Below are 21,992 nucleotides of genomic sequence, written 5' to 3'. Positions count from 1 at the left end.
TTTACCAAATACTCTCTTCAGGCCTTTAACATCTACTCTCCCCCTGGTATTTACCAAATACTCTCTACAGACCTTTCCCATCTACTCTCCCCATGGTGCATTGTATTTACCAAATACTCTCTACAGGCCTGTACCATCTACTCTACCCCTGGTATTTACCAAATATTCTCTACAGGCCTTTACCATCTACTCTCCCCCTTGTATTTACCATATACTCTCTACAGGCTTTTACCATCTACTCTTCCCCTGGTATTCACCAAATATTCTCTACAGGCCTTTCCCATTTACTCTTCCTGCAGTATTTACCAAATACTCTCTACAGGCCTTAACCATCTATTCTCCAACCTGGCTAGTAACACCTACTCTCCCTCACCCCCAACCTTCTCCTGCTCACCTCTGCCTCAGCCTCCTCTTCCTCCTCCTCCTGTTCAGCCCTCTCAGCTTCATCATCTTCAGCCTCCTCATCATTGTCCTGGCCCGCGTACTCCCAACCCTGGTACTTGAACAGACCTACCGGGGCAGACATTGGCAATAATTTGAGCCTCCCTTTGGGTATATGGGGTTAAACACATGTGCATAGTTGATGTGCAGCCTGCACAGGCCCTTCAGAGACGAAACTTTCTGCATAAATCAGATCTTTGCTAAAAAGAGACTTCCATCAAACAAAAATACAATACAAGCGGAAAGTGTCGTCTCTGATAAGCTTGCGAGAACTGCACAGGGTAGTCTTAAATGACATTTTACGTCCATGCATTAAGTCCAGTTTTCCCATAACAGGGCTCGTTTATATTTTCAAAACTGCCATAAAATGAGATGATGTGTTTTAAAATTCAAATACCTAAATTAAATGTGTACTTTTAAGAAAATGTGCTCTTTTGAAGATTTATAGTTTCACAACTTAAACCTAATGAACTTTTGAGACAATAGGACAAATTTAGAATTTCAGAGAGAAAAAACAAAGGAGGGGGGGGGGGGGGGCAAGGCACAATATTCAGAATTTGTTTTCTCATTTATGCACCATACAAACAATACCTTACATTACTTGAGGCACAAAAAATATACAAAAAGGGAGAGGGACAATATTTTATCAGAGAAAACTTAAAACAGCACTAAAATTAGCTTTCAAAATTTAAGACACCTGTAAAATAAGCCATCAAAATAGTTGGTAACTCACGTTCAACGTTGGTGGAGGCCTCCTCCAGGAGATCCTCAATCTTGGCCGCCTCTGCCTTGCTGTCCTCCCCCTTTGTGACCTCGACCTCGAGCTGCATGATCTCAATGGACGAGCCCCCGCTGATGGTTGCCAGGATGTTGGGAAAGTCACGGTCATACTCTTTCCTTCGCTCCTTGTACACCTCCATTTCAGGACCATCAGGAACTTTCTGGAAAATTTATTGAATTGATCATGTGACCTGGGTTCTAGGAAAATTTGGCTTACATGTGCAGAAAGTCCAAACAGGCCAATCAGCGACAACACTTTCCATCTCAACTTGATTTTTGTTAAAAGATGACTTTCTTTGCTGCACAGGCTAATCTGGGACGACACTTTCCGCACATGCATCAAGCTTAGGTTTACCATAACGAGACTCTATTATATGTGTCTTGTTCTGTGAAAGCTGGTCATAATGCATGTGCGTAAAGTGTCGTCCCAAATTAGCCTGTGCAGATGACACTTTACACACATGAATTAAATCCCCCTAAGGCTAAAATGAATAATGTTGGAATAGACTGGCTACCTCTTCCTCCTTGAATTCTACTCGGTTTTCCTCGGCACTGTCTCCACCATCAGTTGTGCCCTCTGTGGGCTGTTCTGTCTCTGTTGCATCGTCTTCTTCTACAAGAAATTACCAGAAATGCTGTACAGGAGTTTCAATGAGCCCTCATAATTAATCCTGTGTGAGCCAGTTGCAACTTGATGTGTTGATTTTAAATATATCAATCTGATCTGTTCATGGATTATAAATTACCTAAAAGCGGTGATTGAAGTAGTCTCAATTCATCTTTATTTTGATGTCGAAATGTTGTGTATCATTAAGAAAGTGTTATCTGACTTTTTGTATACATGCTAACCTAGCAAACTCGTTCTTAGTCAGTCACATTACCAACAATATGGCCAGTAACATATCAGGCATGAGGAGAACTTTGACTTAGAAATGTACTCCGACGCTGTTTTAACCCTGTGTTATCACATAGAATATTTTTTCATGAACAATTTCCCAAATCACTAAAAAACTGGTACTTAATAACAGAAAACAAAAAAATCAAATCACATTTACAGCAGCATATTTTCAGAGAAAATTTCCAAATCACCAGGAAACTGGTGCTAAAAATGTCACAACAGTAAGTACAACAGCAAACAAAATAAAAGTAAGAACAAATACAACAAAGTACATAACAGCAAGCTGGTTAATTGTAATCTCTGTTCCCTACTCCACTTGTTTGCCTCCTCCTCATAAATATTTTTCTGTAAATTTCTCAACCAAACTCCACATGTTTTTTCCCTTTATTTCTCTGCAACATTCATCTAAATAATTTCGCCATCTAAACTCCACTGGTTAAATCCCTTACACATCCTAAAAAAGCCCCCTCTGCTGTACTTCTTTTGCTCAGCCAGTTCAAACACCTAATGTTTATCCATCTTCTCTGAAACTACTTATCTGGTTTTGCTCTGTCTTACTAAACCCTCAGATTTATTAACCGATGATTACACATACTTACCGGGTTTCTGCTTCACCTCCCCAACCCTTAGGTTTATTAATCTCAGCATGGTTTATTTACCTCTTTTCCAGCTTCAGATTATTTCCCCCTTTTGCATACCAAATACCAGGTTTCTACCCCTCCTATCCCACCTATTTCTTTCAAAATACTGACCTGGTTTCTGCTCCCCCTTCCCCAAATGTTCAGGTTTATTCACACACATCCCTCTCCTCCTCTTCAAATACTGACCTGGTTTTTGCTCCTCTTCTCCCAATTCCTCAGGTTTATTTTCCCCCTCCTCCTTTTGAGACTGATTTTCATCCTTATCACCACCCTCTGCTGCAAACAACATCAAACTTCCAACCCAAAGCACACACAAAACATGTGAACAATAAATTATGTAGAGCTTAGGAGAATGGATAACACCATGCCAGCTGTGTTTGTAATCCCACTTAATGCAGCTATGATTGTTGTGAATTGTGTTTAAATAGTTTAATTAGTGTATTTTCATGACCTTTAACATTTTCATAATTAATTTGCAAAAAAGTCTTACTTTTACTATTCCATTATATAATTGTTTAAGTTTTTTTCTGCAAGAATCTGATATCAAAACAATTATGTGTTTTACAAAAAGTTAAAAAACCAAAATAAAGTGTGCAAAAATTTTCTCCTTAAAATCAACGCTTCTTTAGAATGGAAATAGAATTTATGCAATGCTATTTTAGACCAGACTTGTCAAATTAATTCCCAGTCTTTGAACCGCTATAAAACAAGTGAGCTTAAAAACAATATTAATTCCACATATTCCTGTATTCATGAATGTTTTTCATTGTTGTGGCAGGTCAGTTCCCACAATAATAAGCTCTACATACTGACAACATTGAGACAGAAGCAGAAATGACAAATAGGGCAACATTTTGAGAGATGAATGCAAAACTCACGTATCTGCTATAGACATGTTCAGCACTTACACCAGTTTGACATTCAAGACTCAATTTGTGCAAACCCACAAAAGACTCAACATTTTTGCGTCTGTAAATGAAACTTTACAACAAGAGTCTTACGGCCTGCTTTCACTCATGTGAAGTGCTAAGGTACTTAACTGGTCTGAGCAAGTTACATAATGTTTGGTTAACCCATTTATGCCTAGTGGACTGTCCCATCTTTCTAATTTAGATCAATTTATTTTCAAAATTAGGGATGTGTAGTATATTTTTTTATATTTGCATCATGCAGCATTTCATCCGGGTCTACGCTGTTTTTAAAGGCCTTTTTTCTAGACACTAGGCATAAATAGGTTAAAGATATTACCAATATAGCAGTAAATGAAGCCGTTTTTGGACATGTTTGTTATCATAAAATGTAGGCCAAGTTTAATAACCATTCCAAAAATGCAAAATTTACTGTGCAATCTCTTTCTCATAGAGTATTAATTGAAGTTTCTGCAATGGTTTGTAAACATGAAATGGAGCCCAACTTTAATAGCCTGCAAAATTGTGACAATCATTTCAGAGTTTTTGCATATCTTCTAGACAAAAAATACCAGATAAGCTGTTTCAACGCACAGTTTATTAGCAGACGCAAAAATGTGAACATAAACCTGTATGCAAATAAGTTAAACACAACATTTGGCAAGAAACATAAACAATCAAACACTCAACAGTTAATAAGTGTTCCCTTAATATTAACCAAAGGCTTGCTTTTTATGATCCAGTCAGGGTCTATGCAACTCCATAGGAAATATCATTGTCACTGTGTAAATATTAATTTTGGTAATACTCTTTTCTTCGCTTACACATTTTATTAACAAGGGACAATATTGTCACAAAACCAGGTTTTCATTGTGAAAAAAAATCTGATAAAGGGAGACAACTCAAACTGAACTTTTGAAATGAACAAACAAAATTAACCCCCTTTGTAAGTTTGTTTTAAAATAAATATATTTTTAGTCGTGACGACCTTGACATTGGAGATATTGACGTGATTCTTTCGTGCGACACACCGTCCCATGATGGTGAACAAATGTGCCAAATGATTTTAAAATCTAAATGAATGACATAGTTATAGCCCAGACAAGCTCATTTATGGCTATTTTTTACCTTTGAACTCAAAGTGTGACCTTGACCTTGGAGATATTGACGTAATTTTTTCGCGCGACACACCGTCTAATGATGGTTAACAAATGTGCCAAATGATTTTAAAATCTCACAATGAACGACAAAGTTATGGCCCGGACAAGCTTGTTCCACCCGCCCGCCAGCCAGCCCGCCCGCATTCGCCAATCTAATAACCAGTTTTTTCCTTCGGAAAACCTGGTTAATAAAATAAGCCAACAATGCTAAACTGAGCAGACAGCTTATTTAACAATCCAAATATATTTTTATCATCAAACATACTTTATACCCTAACTGTGACATCTCAAACTTGCTTAATTTGAAGTTCTGCATATGTCAGAGTGAACAATCATTAACTTTCTTGTGAGCATCAGCAACAGATGATATTGCTGGTTATCTGTTATACATCTAAAAGGCCTGAGCTGTGCTTATTGGACCCACAAAAGCCTTGGTTTCACCACAACCTTGGACACAACCCAACAACCTATCCAACACAGAACGCATTCCACCCATGTGCCTTCCATAAGGCCTACCTTCCTCACCCTCCTCCTCTCCTGCCTCCCCCTCCTCCTCCTTCCTCTTTTTCTCTTCCTCTGCCCTCTTTTTGGCCTCTTCTTCCTCCTTCAAGCGTTCCTTCTCCTCTCTACGCCTGAAAAATAACAATCTCAACTGTCAAACAATGGATCAAGCTGAGTGGTTGTGAAACTATGAAGTAATGTCTTATATCCAGCCCTATGTCTTATATACAGCCCTATGTCTTATATACAGCCCTATGTCTCATATACAGCCCTATGTCTCATATACAGCCATATATATGTGTTATATACAGCCCTATGTCTTATATACAGCCCTATGTATCATATACAGCCATATGTGTTATATACAGCTCTATGTATCATATACAGCCATATGTGTTATATACAGCCATATGTCTTATATACAGCCCTATGTCTTATATACAGCCCTATGTCTCAATACAGCCATATATATGTCTTATATACAGCCATATGTCTTATATACAGCCCTATGTCTCAATACAGCCCTATGTCTTATATACAGCCCTATGTCTCATATACAGCCATATATATGTGTTGTATACAGCCCTATGTCTTATATACAGCCCTATGTCTCAATACAGCCATATATATGTCTTATATACAGCCCTATGTCTTATATACAGCCCTATGTCTTATATACAGCCCTATGTCTTATATACAGCCATATGTCTTATATACAGCCCTATGTCTCATATACAGCCATATGTGTTATATACAGCTCTATGTCTTATATACAGCCCTATGTCTTATATGCAGCCCTATGTCTTATATACAGCCCTATGCTTGAAAGGTCCGAAATCATCTCAATGTAAGGCAAATGAGGCATGGCAAGGGGTCATGTAGAGTTTTCATGAGACAGTTGACTCTTTCCAGATAACATAAGCACTTTGAATGGTTTGTTGTTCCTTAGAAAATCAAAATAAATTTAAGACATAGCTTAATAGATACAAGTATTTTAGACTTCATTTTTATTCCTAAGATAACTATCAGCATCAAACCTATAGCCATTTTCACTTCCCTTCCGAGTGTGAAAGGGTTAAATACAACCATACACCTGAGAGGTCCAAATTCATCCCACTGTAATGCAAATGGGGACAGTGGCAAGGGATCATGCCAAGTATTCCTGAGACAGTTAAACTTTTACCACTCAGATGAGCACATTGATATGTTTGTTGTCCCTTAGAAAATCACATGATATTTTTAAGTAAAAGCTTTCTTACAAGATCCAAGAATTGAATGCTTCATATCTCAAACCCTTAGGTTACAACAGTTACTGATGAACAGAAAACAGCAAAAAACCTTAACAGACTGTGAGTTACTGGCAGGCTGTTCTGGTTTTATGCTGGTTGCATATGGACATTTTCACTTTGCCTCTTAGCCAGAAAGGGTTAAATCTAAATATAATCCTATGCCTGAAGAACCAAAAAACATCCCACTGTGATGCAAATGGAGCTACTGGCCAGCACAGGTGTTAGGTGCGTGGCCAAATTCACTGAAACACTATCAATATGTTATAAAACAACATTTTCCATCACTTTGACCAAAAAAATATGATTATAACATATATGTTATATCATAAAAAATATTTTTGGTCAAAGTGATGAAAAATGTTTTATGACATATTGATAGAGTTTCAGTGAATTGGCCACACACCTAACACCTGTGCTGGCAAGGGATCATGCTTAGTATTCATTAGACAGTTAAGTAATGTCTTAAATAAAACCCTAAAAGACTTGCGCATCCAAAAACATCTCACTGATGGGCCCAAAGCAAACGATCTAAGACAATACAATACATTCCTATGCCGTTTTGCATCAATAAAATATTAATACCATCTGGTTCCAGTGCAAACATTAAAAAAAGATGTTATATCACTGCAATTAGGGTGATCCATAATGACAATTTTTCAAAATCACAGCCATTTATTTTAGGCAGAATGGCAGTGATATAAACATTGGCCATGGTAATGAATCATGATGATATCGCAGTGATGATGTCCGATTCTTTCATTATTCCAAAATGTATGGTAGATTATATTTTTTTCTTACATGAGAACAGATAGATAAAATCTTCTGCCTTGTCAATTTCAGCAAATTGACTATGCAGGAACTTTGGAATTCCACTAAGAATCTGATAATAAATACAAATAGACCGTACCATCAACACAAATCAAAGCTTATGAATGAATGCTTCCAACTGGGAATATTATGCGTTTGCGATTGATAAAGATTGGTCATTATATGACAAACAAGACTATTGCCAAGCAATATAGTCCCCTACCGGCTCCACCATTGTCAGAAATTCCACCTTTTTCAGATTTTTTATATATATTTGTTGCCATAGCAACCAGAATTTTTGACGTAGGAACAAAATGAAATGACGCGCATAATGTCCATATTGCCATCTATCCATGTTTCAAGTTTCATGAAAAAATATTAAGAACTTTAAAAGTTATCGCAGGATCCAGAAAACCACCATTTCAGCAGTATTTCTAGTCTATTTGTTGCCATAGCAACCAGAATTTTTGACATAGGAACGAAATGAAATGGCGTGCATAATAGTGCTGCAACATTATACCGGTTTATTGGTATATATCGCAATACGCAATCCGCATATTTTATTGCATATACGATTTTCATCATACCGGTACGAACATTTTACAAAAATTCATTCACATTTCGTCCAGAAAAGCCATTCGAAATAATGATAACAAGGTAAACAAAACAAAGCAGTGTAAAAAAAATTCCATAAAAATAGCATTCTGAAAGTGTATTATACTGAGTAGCGTTGTTACATCGGAGCATTCGTTCGATGCTTTTGAACAGATTATCGTTGAATTAATTGCGCACAGCTGTAAATGTTTTGTTTGATTCTGAATTAAGCATTATTAAATTTGTATTCCGAATTTCGGAATTACGCTTCCATATTTTAATGCTAATGCGACAATAAAAAATTATAGCGTCAAATAAAAAGTGCTTTATCCTTTGTCTCAATAAAAAGCCCGCGAAAATTATACAGACATGTAGAACTTGGCATGGAAAGTATGGGTGTATTTTGTGTTGTATAAAAACGGGAACATCACATCAGGTGAATTACGAGTGTTCAGTGGAAAAAAACACCCCGGTTGGACGTTATTTCATCACATCTTTAAATAGTAACGAATGCCAAAATGTATTTGATACTTAAGAAAATTTGCTAATGTTTGTGTTTCTTGTTATTCTTGAGCACATTTATAGTAAATATATACCAGAATTTACTTTAAAACTAGAATATACGGAATTATCGGGTAATTGGCAAGTTACAATTTTGGTACAAGTTAGCAATATATTGCGATATATTGCAATACGGGTTTTTGAACTGACAATATATTGCAATACGGTTTTTGGCGTATTGTTGCAGCACTAGTGCATAATGTCCATATTGACATCTATCCATGTTCCAAGTTTCATGAAAAAATATTAGGAATTTTTAAAGTTATCGCAGGATCCAGAAAAGTGTGACAGCCAGACAGACAGACTGACTGACAGACTGATAGACGGAGCGCAAACCATAAGTCCCCTCCGGTGAAACCGGTAGGGGACTAATAAACATAACAAATGGCGAGTAAACATGGGGTAAATGGAACAACGTTTTATCAACAACTCACAAATACAAAATAACACAAACATTTCAACTATCAAGAACAGAAACACTTGTAACATTGAAGTAAATTACTCATGGGGGACCTCCAATATTCCACTTAAAATTAAACAAAAATTAATTAAAATTGTATAAAACAGAGCAACATTATCACATTGGCATGAAAGCATCAAGATTTTTTGTCTGACAAAGTCCAATTGGAGTCACAGTGAATGTCATTAAGTGGCTGTGACTTAATTCAACCTGTGCTCAGTGATTGATTGCAAATTTTGTTTAACGTTCCAAGCTGTTCATGCAAAGAAACAAAATAACATTGCAGTATGCACATGACATTTTATGTAGTCTTTTCAATACATCAAAGCAAAACGAATGCCAATATCATACCAGTATATAGCGGGATATATCCATATATGGTAAAGGGACAAGGTCAGTTTGTTTTTTAACCCTTTCCAACTCAAAAGCAAAGTTAAAATGGCAATGTGCAAACAGCATAGAACCAGAGCAGCCTGCAAGTAACTCTCAGTCTGTTCAGGTTTTATGCTGTTTGCTGCTCATCAGTATCTTAGGCTTGAAAATGAAGCCTTTAAAATGTGAATCAAGAAAGAAAGGTCTTAAATTAAATATAACTTTCTGAGGGACTACAAATGCATCAAAATACATATCTAAGTGGTAAAGGGTGGCATCACAAATGTGTCAAGGCCTGGTTTATGAAGTGTCCCACCATTCCAATATGTCCTATTATACTATAGCCATACAAGGAATATTTGAGATATTGTCACTAAAAGTTAAAACATCAATACATCACACTTTAATACCAAGATGACCAATGTTGCTGAGATTTTGCAAACAATTTTAAATTCCTAGTACTGATATCAGAAAAAAATAGTACTTTTTTTATACAGTACCAGAAATATTCAGTTAACATAATCATGATATTGAGACTTCGTGAATACATTTACTGAAAATAAACTGAAGTAAAATTGAATTAATTGGTAGGAGACAACAGTAACAATAGAATAAATTACCGGCAGTTAAAACAAAATGACTTAAAAGGATGTGTTCACTGATTTGGCACATTTTCTAATGCTTGTAATCAAATGCCATAATACATTTAACGAAAATACAAAGCTCAAGAATAACATTAAATTATGTTTACCTTTAAAATGATTTTTTTTAAAGTTAACTGAAGAAAGTCAGACATAACAGTTTTTATGTCCCCCACTATAGTAGTGGGGGACATATTGTTTTTGCCCTGTCTGTTGGTTGGTCTGTTGGTTTGTGCCAACTTTAACATTTTGCAATAACTTTTGCTTTATTGAATATAGCAACTTGATATTTGGCATACATGTGTATCTCATGGAGCTGCACATTTTGAGTGATGAAAGGTCAAGGTCATCCTTCAAGGTCAGAGGTCAAATATATGTGGCCAAAATCGCTCATTTTATGAATACTTTTGCAATATTGAAGATAGCAACTTGATATTTGGCATGCATGTGTATCTCATAGAGCTGCACATTTTGAGTGGTGAAAGGTCAAGGTCAAGGTCATCCTTCAATGTCAGAGGTCAAATATATGTGGCCCAAATCGCTTATTTTATGAATACTTTTGCAATCTTGAAGATAGCAACTTGATATTGGGCATGCATGTGTATCTTATGGAGCTGCACATTTTGAGTGGTGAAAGGTCAAGGTCAAGGTCATCCTTCAAGGTCAGAGGTCAAATACATGTGGCCCAAATCGCTTATTTTATGAATACTTTTGCAATATTGAAGATAGCAACTTGATATTTGGCAAGCATGTGTATCTCATGGAGCTGCACATTTTGAGTGGTGAAAGGTCAAGGTCGAGGTCATCCTTCAAGGTCAAATATATGGGTCAAAATTTCTCATGTAATGTCACTTCTGCAATATTGAAGCTAGCAATTTTATATTTGAAATGCATGTGTATCTCATGGAGCTGCACATTTTGAGTGGTATAGGGTCAAAGTCAAGGTCATCCTTCAAGGTAAAACGTCATATAGGGGGACATTGTGTTTCACAAACGCATCTTGTTTCTGTATATGTCTACTTTAGTTGTGTTATGTTGCTGTATTGTATACGCTGTGCTTTTATTTATTGAATGTGTGACGAACAATTACACATTTGTCAATTCGCACATTTCTGAAAATTGTAAAATATTTTCTTATGCTTTAGTTTAAACAGTCTTAAGATTCTGCAGTGATAAAACATTACTGAAGTGGCACTGTTTACGCTAAACCTATTCAAATTATGAACCAAGATGTTAAAATGTGTTCAAATCAAGTTTATTAACCTACCTGATCAGAGGCCAACAATTTACCCATAACCACAACAACCATGCATAACAACATACAGGGCTTTTTTTTCCTTCTTTAGCAAGAGCCTTAGATAGACCCCTACCCCCTAGCGAAAGGCTACCCCTACCCCCTAGCGAAAGGCTACCCCTACCCCCTAGCGAAAGGCTACCCCTACCCCCTAGTGAAAGGCTATTTCCCCTAGAGAATTTCTTTTAAAACATTTTTTTCCCCGTTTTCAGTTCTGTTGATATTTTTTTCACCAAAATGGAATGCAAATCAAGAAAAATGCCCTGACATAATTATCGAAGCTGAACTGCAGAACAATCACATTTTATTAGATACAACAAAAAAATCAGAAGGCAATCTTAAGTTAAATGAATAAAAACAATGTTAGTTTTTAAGCGTAATAATACACATTCAAACTAGTTTAATTTCCACATAAATTTTTACAGCAACAGAAAAGTTTTGATCCATATTTCTGCTATTCAATAGAAGATTAAATGGATTCAAAGTGCTAATAAACCCATATGTCTTTTTTTGTAATGGCAAATTTTGCTATTTCAGCATTATTTAAGTGATATTGAAACAATCATTTAATTTTCCAACACTTGTCCTTTATCTTGTATCCAATAATCTTGGGTTAACTTTCCAAATACATAGTGTGTATTAATTGGGATATTTTCTCATATGTGGGTGCATTTTTTTTCTTAATAATTAATACATTACTTTAATAGAAGAAATATGGCCATTTAACATTTTGTTTGCTCAAACAATAACAACAATCTGTAACCTACCCATCTCCTGTTTTGCTGAACAAGAAACAAATTGGTAGAAGTCATAAAAACACTGATAGCATAGAAAGTCACTTCGAAAAAAATAGTCAAGGAAAATGAGTGTACATAAAGTTGTTAAATGGAAATAACAATGTTGAATGCCTATAATTCCATTCTAAACAAAATCAGGAAACACAGTACAATTCATAAATAGTGAAATTAGGGAAATTGTAATTTCTTTATGTAAGTTCTTTATACTATAAAATTAGGGGAATATTACGGAGGACAATTGTTCCAAAAGTATGTGTCCTGACTAATGCTTTTCTGCATAATGATCAAAGCTGCACTTCTCATTTGATATGGCATTATACAAGTCACTCGACAAATACATTCTCTTGGAATAATTAAAAAAAGGGCAACATTCTGTATGTCAAAAATTATTGGAATATACAATAATATGCAACATGAGCAACATGTCTAGTTATCCTGGTCAAGCTAAAGCAAAAAATAAGCCATATAATGTCAATTAGGGGAAATCTATGGCTACTTCTACATACTTCAAAACAGGGATGAAATTTAGATGTAGTGTAAAATAATTAAAAGTACAAATAAACCAGTCAATGATTGGGTGAACAATTCTAACTATGAGCCATGTTGTAGCAAAACTTGGCCAAATGCATTTGTCTAAAATGGTATCCCAAATAAGCCATGTGCAGCCCACACAGGCTAATCTGAGACAACACTTTCCGCCTACATGTGATCTTCATTAGAAGAAACCTCCTTAACTCTTTCAGTGCGCAAACCGAATTTTAAAGGCCTCTGCAAACAGTTTGGATCCAGATGAGACACCACAGAACGTGGCGTCTCATCAGGATCCAAACTGTTTGCTATTCTGATAGTATTCTTTGAAAAAAAATCGAAGAAAATGCTAATATTATAAATTCAGCAGACGACATTTAAGCAGACGACAAATTTCCCAGCATGCAAAGGGTTAAACGAAAAATTCCATAAAAGTGGAAATTGTCGTCCCTGATAAGGCAGTGAAGTGTGTACAGGCTGATGTTTGACAACACTTTATACACAGGTATTTTGGCCTGTTTTCCCAGAGTGCTCTATTGCTACTGTTTCATACTCGGAACTTCACAAAGGGATACATCTAAGTTGCAATCTAACACAATATATATAGCAATTAAACTAGTAAATGACTGGTAAACTGTTGCTTAACTTACAGAACTAACACTAAAAACGAAGCCTACCTCCTTTCTTCCTCCATTCTCCTCTTCCTTTCTTCCTCCTCCTTGATCCGGACCCGAATCCTCTCATCAATATCCTGCTTATTCATGTGGTAGAAGCGCTTCATTAGGAAATTGGATTCCCCAGAATCCTTGAGCACAATCACGTCATCAGGAACAATGTTCTTCTCAATGCACAGGTTCCACTGGTCCCTTGTGTTTGGGAAATTGTCAAGTATCCAGCCTCCATGCCTGTCAAACATTTCATGTACGAGACTAGATCTAGGAAAACTGGGCTTATTGCATGTGCTTTGAGTGTCCAGTGCCCAGAAATCGTTTATTGAATTTTTTTCCTTTAAAGGAAGTCTACTCACAATAATAATCAAGTCTAAGTGGAAAGTGTCGTCCCTAATTAGCCGACTACACAGGCTCATCTGGGATGACACTTAATGCATATGGATTAAGCCCCATAGACAATGAAACCATAACTAAATTCCTAGCTACAAGTTAGCAATGGCCCTTAAAATTTTGAAATTACAGTTTAAATTCATGTTTGTTTTGTTATTAAATATAAGAATTTATTGTACAATTAAAAGCCAATCATGAAAAATGAAATTCAATTCTTACTTGTTGGAAAAAAACAGCAGAAGTCAAATAACAAAGGTCCATGTAAAATGTGATTCAATTCTAAATTGTTGAATTACACTGCCCAAAAGTGAACTTACAAAGGTCCGTCAGGCTTTGTTTCACGCATTTGTTTCTCGGCGTCTTTGATGCTCTCCTCCATGATTTCCAGGTAGATCTCAGGCGCAAGCGTGATCACCTGCCTCTCCGCCTCCTGGACTGCCTTCTCCACGATGGCGACCACATCAGGGTGATCAGCCTCCACCTCCGGTACAACCACACCGGCCTCCTTAGGTTCACCTGAACATGGTTTAAAAATCTCATAAAAACTGAAAAGCAAATTAAAACTGTCGGAAATAGAAAAAAAGCTGAAAAAATGACAATGTTAGGTGATTAAGGACATTCACTCAAGAATTTCCTATGAGACTTAACAAGATTTTTTATTAAAAATTGATTGATCAGGTAAATATGCATATTGACACCTTTGAAAATCCTTAAACAATCAAGTCCTTTCTTACTTAAGTCAAGTTTTAAAGGCTTCATTTCCAACCCTAAGATACTGACAAGCAGCATACCTGTGTTTTAAGCAAGATCTGATCAGCTGATGGGCTTTTGTGTGGATTTAATAATATTTTGGTATGACGTGTTTTATATTGTCGATTAATATATGCAATAAAATACATTATAAAATTCCTAATGATCTAAATGTAACCATGGCAAAAGCTTATTTAACAAATTAGTAAAAAAATTTATGTTTAACATATTCAACAAACAACATTGATGAACAAATCAGACTTATAAGACAATTATGATAAATAATAATTAAATTTGAATTTAAGTTTATAATTTAATGATAAATAAATAATAATTTGATGTTAACTACTTGCTAACTAATATGTACAATATATTTGTAATTCTTAATCAACTAAGCTGTCATTAAGAATGCAACAGGATGTATCAATTTTAAGGTCAAGAGATATCTTCTCAAAGCTGGTAATAGAGCGGTAACTAAGATGCAGCAAGAATAACAAATAAAATCAGTAACTCCAGTTAATGCATGTATGTTAAGTAAAGGTTTCATGTTAATTTCATATGGGAAGAGTGGAATATAGAGTTAGTAATAATATTTAGATGGGAATCAATTATAAAAATGATGTTCATTTATATAACTACATGTATGTTGCGATCTATACTGCCACATGTAACATTACAGTTATTTGAAATACTATAAATACGTATTTACAATAATAAAAATGTGTGCTTAATTATTAAATACTTTACAAAATCAGTATAATATAAGATTTTAAAAAGTATGCAGTCTGTTTTAAAAGTCAATATTTAATTCCTTGTGAAGTAACAATCTTACTTAGTAAAGATGTTGAAAATGTAATTTATGTTATTCATAACCTGAAATTGAAACTGAAAAGCAGAGTCTAGTGGTGTCACCTAGCAGTTATACCAGATCTGCATTACTGGTACTAAGACAAAAAGAAAAGCAATAAGAACAAAATAGGAACTAAGTATTCTTTTTTTTGCACAACGGCATCTGTAAAGAAATAACTAAAACAAAACTAAAATTGTATATTAGTGTTGTGTAGCCTCCAACTTCAACCGAGAAAGTGGCTAGCTACATACAAAATGATAGTACAAACTATATTGGCAAAACTAGTGTTGTGTAGCCTAAAAATGAAAACACAACAGAGTACCATAGTCGCCAGCAGAACTCTTAGGCTGAAGTGAGGGAGTGCATGATTACAAAAGAGAACAGTTTCTCTACAAGATGGGGTTAGACTTTGTGATATTTTTAGCTGCACACCACACCTTGGGATGAGGAAACTATCGAGCCTTCCTGGGTTTCACTTTCAATATCCTCACCCCTATCCAAACTTTGTGCGGGTTTATCAGATTCGGGTGCAGCAGGTTTACCTTCCTCAGGCGCAGGTTTCTGCTCTGTTTCACCCGCTATTTTGAGTGCATCTGACTCCGTTCCTGATGTTTCTATGTGATCAACATGCAACACAACATCAATCAACACCAGTGCACAAACAACAAGTTTACATCTAGGTTTTCTCCAATAGTTATTGTAATAATGATGTTAAAAACATTGTGTGTTTTTTAATTTTCATTTACAGTTAAACTCTAAAAATGTTACACAAAAACATCATTTAATTAATTTTGTGTGCTAATATTTTAAGTTCTAGATGAAATTTAAAGCTTCTAAATTGTATGAACAGGACAAAACATGTGAACCACAAACATATTCACAACCTGTGTTTGATAAAAATAAGTATGTTAAACAAAAAAATGAACCCGACACACTGATGAAACGGGACTTAATGCAAGTGTCCTCCCACATTGGCAGGTGCATTCCACACAGGCTAATCAGAGACACCTAAACTGGATTTTCGCTAAGAAGGTATTCCCTTAAACTTAAAATACCATAAAATTGGAAAGTGTTGTCCTTAATTAGCCTGTGCAGAGTGCACAGGTTAATCTGGAGCTACACTTTATGCACATGCATTAAGCCCTGTTTTCCCCAGAATGCCGCTTATATGCACACGATTGGTGCTACCGGGTAAATACAAGGTATATTGGAAACTGTTTAATGCATATGAAATTTCAAGAAATGCCTGATTTCTGGTTTAATAATATTGTTCCCAATATATTAGATAGAGTATGCACGATTTTTTATGTGTGTTAAATTGTAATATATTGATAAAAATATGTTACAATAACACAAAATAGGAAAGAAAAATTATACATTGAAGACTTATTTCATAAAATGCAGAAAAGACAAATTAGCGCCCCGAGCCGATTGTGACGAAGATATTTCGTACATATTTTCCTACAATAAACGAAGCATTCGTCTTTTTATTAGGATCAGAGTTAGTGTTCATGTGTTGTATGAATAGATATCGTTGCAGGAAATTAAAATGATCCGTAAAACTAAATTTAGATTCACATTGAACATGCATGATATACATGTTGGCAAATTCGACTGTACAGACATTTTTTTTTTCAGAATTAAATATCTGGCTTATTTCGCATTTTTCGACACATGTTTTTCTAAACTTTTATTTTAATTTATATTGAAATATATGCATACGTTTTTAACACATTTTATATAAATTCATTAATATTTGACAAAATCGTGCATACTCTCTTAAAAGATGATTACAGAAACAGTGATGTATGCTTGTAAAAGTTTAAAAAAATATTGTTAGGCTTACAGGAAATATAAAAGAAATAAAGCATGTCCTTGAGGAACATAATGAGAAACTTCTAAGAAAATAAAATTATTCTGTAAAATGTAATTTCTAACTATTTGAGTTTTAGCCCTACCATTCAATATAGTAATGAAAACCTAGAAAAAAAGCTGCTTAATAAAAAGGAAATACAAAAATTAAATGGCATAAGCAAATATAATTATTTAAGCCTGATGAACATTATAATCATTATGTTATTATGTTATTCAATTTTCAAATATAAAATCAATTTGATTTATTATTCAGCTTTTCTTCTTAAGGAGAACAACCAAATGTATCAAATTTGTGTTGTTTTATCACTAACAGAAAAAAATCATTGTTTTTCAGCAGGAGGAATTAGCCATCAAATACATGATAAATAACACTACTTTTAGCTGCAAACACAGAAGGTTCTCAACATCTCAATCATTAATTCAAACAAATGCAAACACCATTATTTCTTTATAGTATGACTGGGTGCTATAAAATCATACATCTACAATATATACCACTCTAAATACACATGTATGAAGGATACACTATGATTTTTGAGACATAAATACTAGTGATACAAAGCACTGAATGTTCTAATAAAGCAGCAAATGTCATATATGGAAGAGTTATGATAACCAGTATAATACTGACAGTATGAGTACAATTGCAAGGTATCGTTAGTTAGAAAGAAAAGGATGACAATTGATTTCCCAGCATTTCATTATGTTAAGCGATACAGAGGCATAAAATTGGGATTAGTTTTAGTACTTTATTTATACAAAAAGGGGTGTGTTTGGTGGTGGGGGGGTTAATAAGTACAGAGGCATTTATGAGGGATCATATATTAAGTTAAAATATATAATAAACAAGCAAATTCGTTGAATTGATATACGCAGCCAATATGCTTCTGGACACAAAAGTGTTATATTTGACACTCAAAAAAGCCTTTTTTCAAGATACAATGGGCCATAACTCCGTTATTAACAGATGGCGTACAATGCCGATTGGCGTGCATATCCATATATATACTCATACCAAGTTTCAATGAAATCCGTCAAAGCACTTCCAAGATATGGCTTCGGACGGACGGAAAGACGGAAAGACAGACGGACAACGCCAAAACAATATCCCTCCACCGATGGCGGGGGATAATAATTTGCACTGACTTTCTTAGAATCTCCTTTCAAATTGGTGGCAAAATCTAAATATCTTCATTTTTTCATGCCCATGTGTGTTATGTGTACAGATTGTCATAAACTCTCTTTCTCAAACTGTTTCAGCTTATAATTCTTGACCGAAAATTGCAGTACCAGGGGTGTAAAATATCACTTGAGCATTCTAGTTGGCCACTAAAATTGTCCTCCCAACTAATACTAGACAGTGCCTTAATTATGAAACAAATGCTTGTTCTTCTATAAATGACCTGACAAGGCCCCAAACTAAATTCTGAGCTAGTTCTCTATTCAAGCTTTATAATGTATGTAAAGAATGATCAAGATTGGTTGATGCAAATGAAAGTTATTGAACAGATAAAACTTCTAAGAGAACAACATTAATCTGGAAAAATTCGGATAACTCAAGGGCCATAAATCAGAAGTGGTTTAGGTAAATTGGTTGATTATATGCATTGGCCAAGATATAATGCCTATAAATATTGTCACAAAGTTTGAAAATGGTACGGGTAAAACTATTTGTGTTAGAGAGCAGACCAGGTTGATTTTTCCATTTTTTTATAATTCAAGGACCAATATTCTCAAGTTCTTCAGGCTGGGAATAGAACATGGCAAAAATATCTTAACCTCGAATATTATCACCAAGTTTCATAACAATGTAAAATTTGTGAGATATTTAGTAGATATCATTTTCCTGGACTCAACTTTTTTTCTGGACGCAGCCTGCCTGCCTGCTGCGTATACAAATGAATTATTTGAAGGCTTATATGAATCTAAAAAACGATTAAGTTACAATAAAGTGCAGAGTACATATGGAAGAGATGGTGACTGATAGTCTAGATGAAATATAAAGCAAGACCTTATGCATAAATAAAACATTGATAAAATACATACATACACAAACTACACAGCCACCAGAAAATGTGCAATTGTTACAGTGAAATAAAGGGAAGTAACTAGCAGTGCATGGTAAGCTAGGTATGGAGAGAGTGCCCTCCCCTCACCTGAGGGTTTAGCCTCACTTGAGTCCTTATCTGCTGTCGCCTCGTTATCAGAGGCTTCAGCCTCGCCATCTTCTGTCTGATCCTCCTCTTCCTCCGCTTTAGCTTCTTTATTGAGTGAATAATATTGAATGATTGTTTGTTGTATTTGTACTTTTTCAGGATTGGATTGTTAATTTAACAATTAATCAAACACTGGAAAATGGACGAAAATTTGTGACCAACAAAGTTCAAAACTAAGAGACATATCTACCATTACGATTATAATGGTACACATGTGAACATTGGTATATATGTGGAAAAGATGTGAAAAGTAAAAAAGCTCTGGAAACACACTTATCCTTAACAATGCCAATAAATCTTTACGAAAGCTGTTGATGCTTTAAACCAGTTTTATTTCAATAAAACCACCAAATGCAGATTAAATATTTATATAAAAATCAACAAACAATGGGACTGAGCCCTCTGCACCATTAACATCTAAAAATATTATTTCTGATCAAAGGGAATAGGAGGAGGTGGGAAAGAAGTTTGTACCTTCGCGTTCTGCAGCCTCTCTTTCAGCTCGTTCTCTTTCAGCGGCTACACATAAGTGAACAGGTTGAATTACACTATGCTAAATTATAATTAGGCAACACTTGAATCAGGATGCAAAGGCTAAATGATAACCCTGAAAGATTAATGAAACCTCCAATAAAATCAGTACAGATCATTTCGGATGAAGTTCTCATTTTTAAACTAAAGGATACTGCACTTACAAAGAGCGTTTGTTAGAAAATAAACACACTTTAGTACACTAACAATGTTATATCAAATCTACAAAATGTAACACTATGAGAAAAATACATACAAATCAACGTAATAATAAAACATAAAATTAAAGGGGCCTTTTCACAGATTTTGGCATGTTTTGAAGTTTGTCATTAAATGCTTTATATTGATAAATGTAAACATTAAATCTTAAAAGCTCCAGTAAAAAATTAAAAATAAAATTTAAAAAAGGAAAAAAAGTAGCCCGCAGCAGGGCTCGAACCAGTGACCCCCAAAATCCTGAAGTAAAAACATATTAGCCAACTGAGCTATCCTGCCAAGCATACATAACATGTGTATTTTATACGTTATGTATGCAATCTTCGTAGGTTCACAAATTTAAACACCAACAACAGAACTCTCCAAATTATTCAATCGTTTCGTGTTGCAACTCTTTATAATTTTTAGGTTTTTAAATCGTCAAAAGATGCATATAATGGCTATATTAGACCATGGAAAATGTTCAGTATACTGTTTCCTCACAAATATCATAACTAAACCGAAAATTTGCGAATCTAAAACAACTTTTTTCAATTTTGTCAATTTACCAAACCGTGAAAAGATCCCTTTAAGTCAATAATGATAAGTCATTTTCCAACATCCAACTAATGTGTGTTTGATTTTTGGTTTGGCTTTGTACTCTCAGTTTTAAATGGTGATCTTTAATGCAATAGAGCAAATCACTCTTAACCAGATTAGTATGCTTCTATTTTACTGCTATTGGAATTGCATCAATGTTACATTCAAACAGAAAGTAAGAATACAAAAAGCAGAACATGTTAAACAAATAAACTAACCAACACAACAATAAAAGGCCATAAACAACAACAATTCTTAAACTCATATTAGTCTCAGCTTAATGCAGTTGATCCATGAGATTGTTGTGAAACAGCTGATCCATTTTTATTCTGGACTGAGTTTCTGATGGGCATCAGCCACAAAATCAGTGAGTCTTTAATTCAATATTAGTTTCTCGTTATATTATAACTGGTCTTAATGCACGTGCTTTAAGTGTTGTCCTACAATAGCCTGTGCAGACTGAGCAGGCTAAACTGGAACAAGTCACTTTAGGCAAATGCATTAATCCAAGTTTTACCAGAACAAGTCTCATTTTAAGTTACAACATTGATGAAGCTTATGAGTGCTGGAAGTTGTGGGGCCAGTTTAAGTCACATGTGATCAATGCCTACCCTCTGCAGCCTCTTTGGCAGCCAGTTCTGCCTCCATCTGCTCCTTGAGCTTGGTCTTCACCTGCACAATGGCCGCCTCCACTGCGTCCTTACGGGTCTTCTCTACGGCTTTCTTTTTCTCCGACTCCATGCGAGGCAGAACCAGCTTCTCCATGTCCAACACCTGGAAGAAGTAATTTTAATTGAAACCTATTTATTTTAGCTTGATTGCATTAAAAAAAGCTGAGGCACATTGACACGCTCTTGAGTCCAATTCCTGGGTAAAACCAGTACTTGGTGTCTTTGGAATTAATTTTAAGAACAATCCAGGCAGGAACCATATCCACTTTTCCACGGCAACGTGACAAAGAACCTCGAAGAACAATGGGAAAATGACTTCCAGAGTAAGTCACAAGAGACTTAACAGACAATCCAAGAGCCTCTGTCTGGAAAGACTGGGCGTAAAGTGTTGTGTCAGATTAGCCTGTGCAATCCGCATAGGCTTATCAGAGAAAACACTTTCTGCTTTTATGGAATATGTCTTTTTAAGGAAGTCTCTTCTAAGCAAATTCCAGTGTAGGCGGAGAGTGTCATCCCTGATTAGGCCATTTATCCAAAAAGCGTCTCAGAAAGACTCAAACAAAGATCTTGA

At 35.2% G+C, this 21,992-nt stretch overlaps 1 protein-coding gene across 17 annotated transcripts in view; it reads right to left on the bottom strand.

Moving 5' to 3' along the window:
- Positions 1-21,992, bottom strand: part of LOC127851448 (adenylate kinase 9-like) — a 56,136-nt gene that overhangs the window by 22,380 nt on the left and 11,764 nt on the right. For 2 of the 17 annotated variants that reach the window (XM_052385219.1, XM_052385222.1), the window contains exons 12-24: positions 21,362-21,524; positions 19,899-19,943; positions 19,365-19,469; positions 15,771-15,947; positions 14,051-14,249; positions 13,350-13,577; positions 12,115-12,129; positions 9,083-9,106; positions 5,345-5,460; positions 2,947-3,036; positions 1,737-1,834; positions 1,175-1,382; positions 395-510 (exon numbers count right to left, since the gene is read on the bottom strand). In XM_052385219.1, the coding sequence (XP_052241179.1) occupies positions 395-510; positions 1,175-1,382; positions 1,737-1,834; positions 2,947-3,036; positions 5,345-5,460; positions 9,083-9,106; positions 12,115-12,129; positions 13,350-13,577; positions 14,051-14,249; positions 15,771-15,947; positions 19,365-19,469; positions 19,899-19,943; positions 21,362-21,524 (1,584 nt within the window). The remainder of the gene's footprint in view (positions 1-394; positions 511-1,174; positions 1,383-1,736; positions 1,835-2,946; positions 3,037-5,344; positions 5,461-9,082; positions 9,107-12,114; positions 12,130-13,349; positions 13,578-14,050; positions 14,250-15,770; positions 15,948-19,364; positions 19,470-19,898; positions 19,944-21,361; positions 21,525-21,992) is intronic. The other 15 variants (XM_052385223.1, XM_052385236.1, XM_052385224.1 and 12 more) reach the window with 14 other exon arrangements.

This window comes from Dreissena polymorpha, chromosome 11, assembly GCF_020536995.1.
Source record: "Dreissena polymorpha isolate Duluth1 chromosome 11, UMN_Dpol_1.0, whole genome shotgun sequence".
NCBI lineage: Eukaryota > Metazoa > Mollusca > Bivalvia > Myida > Dreissenidae > Dreissena > Dreissena polymorpha.
Note: the sequence above shows the minus strand (reverse complement) of the source record. Positions and strands in the feature narration are given on the sequence as shown.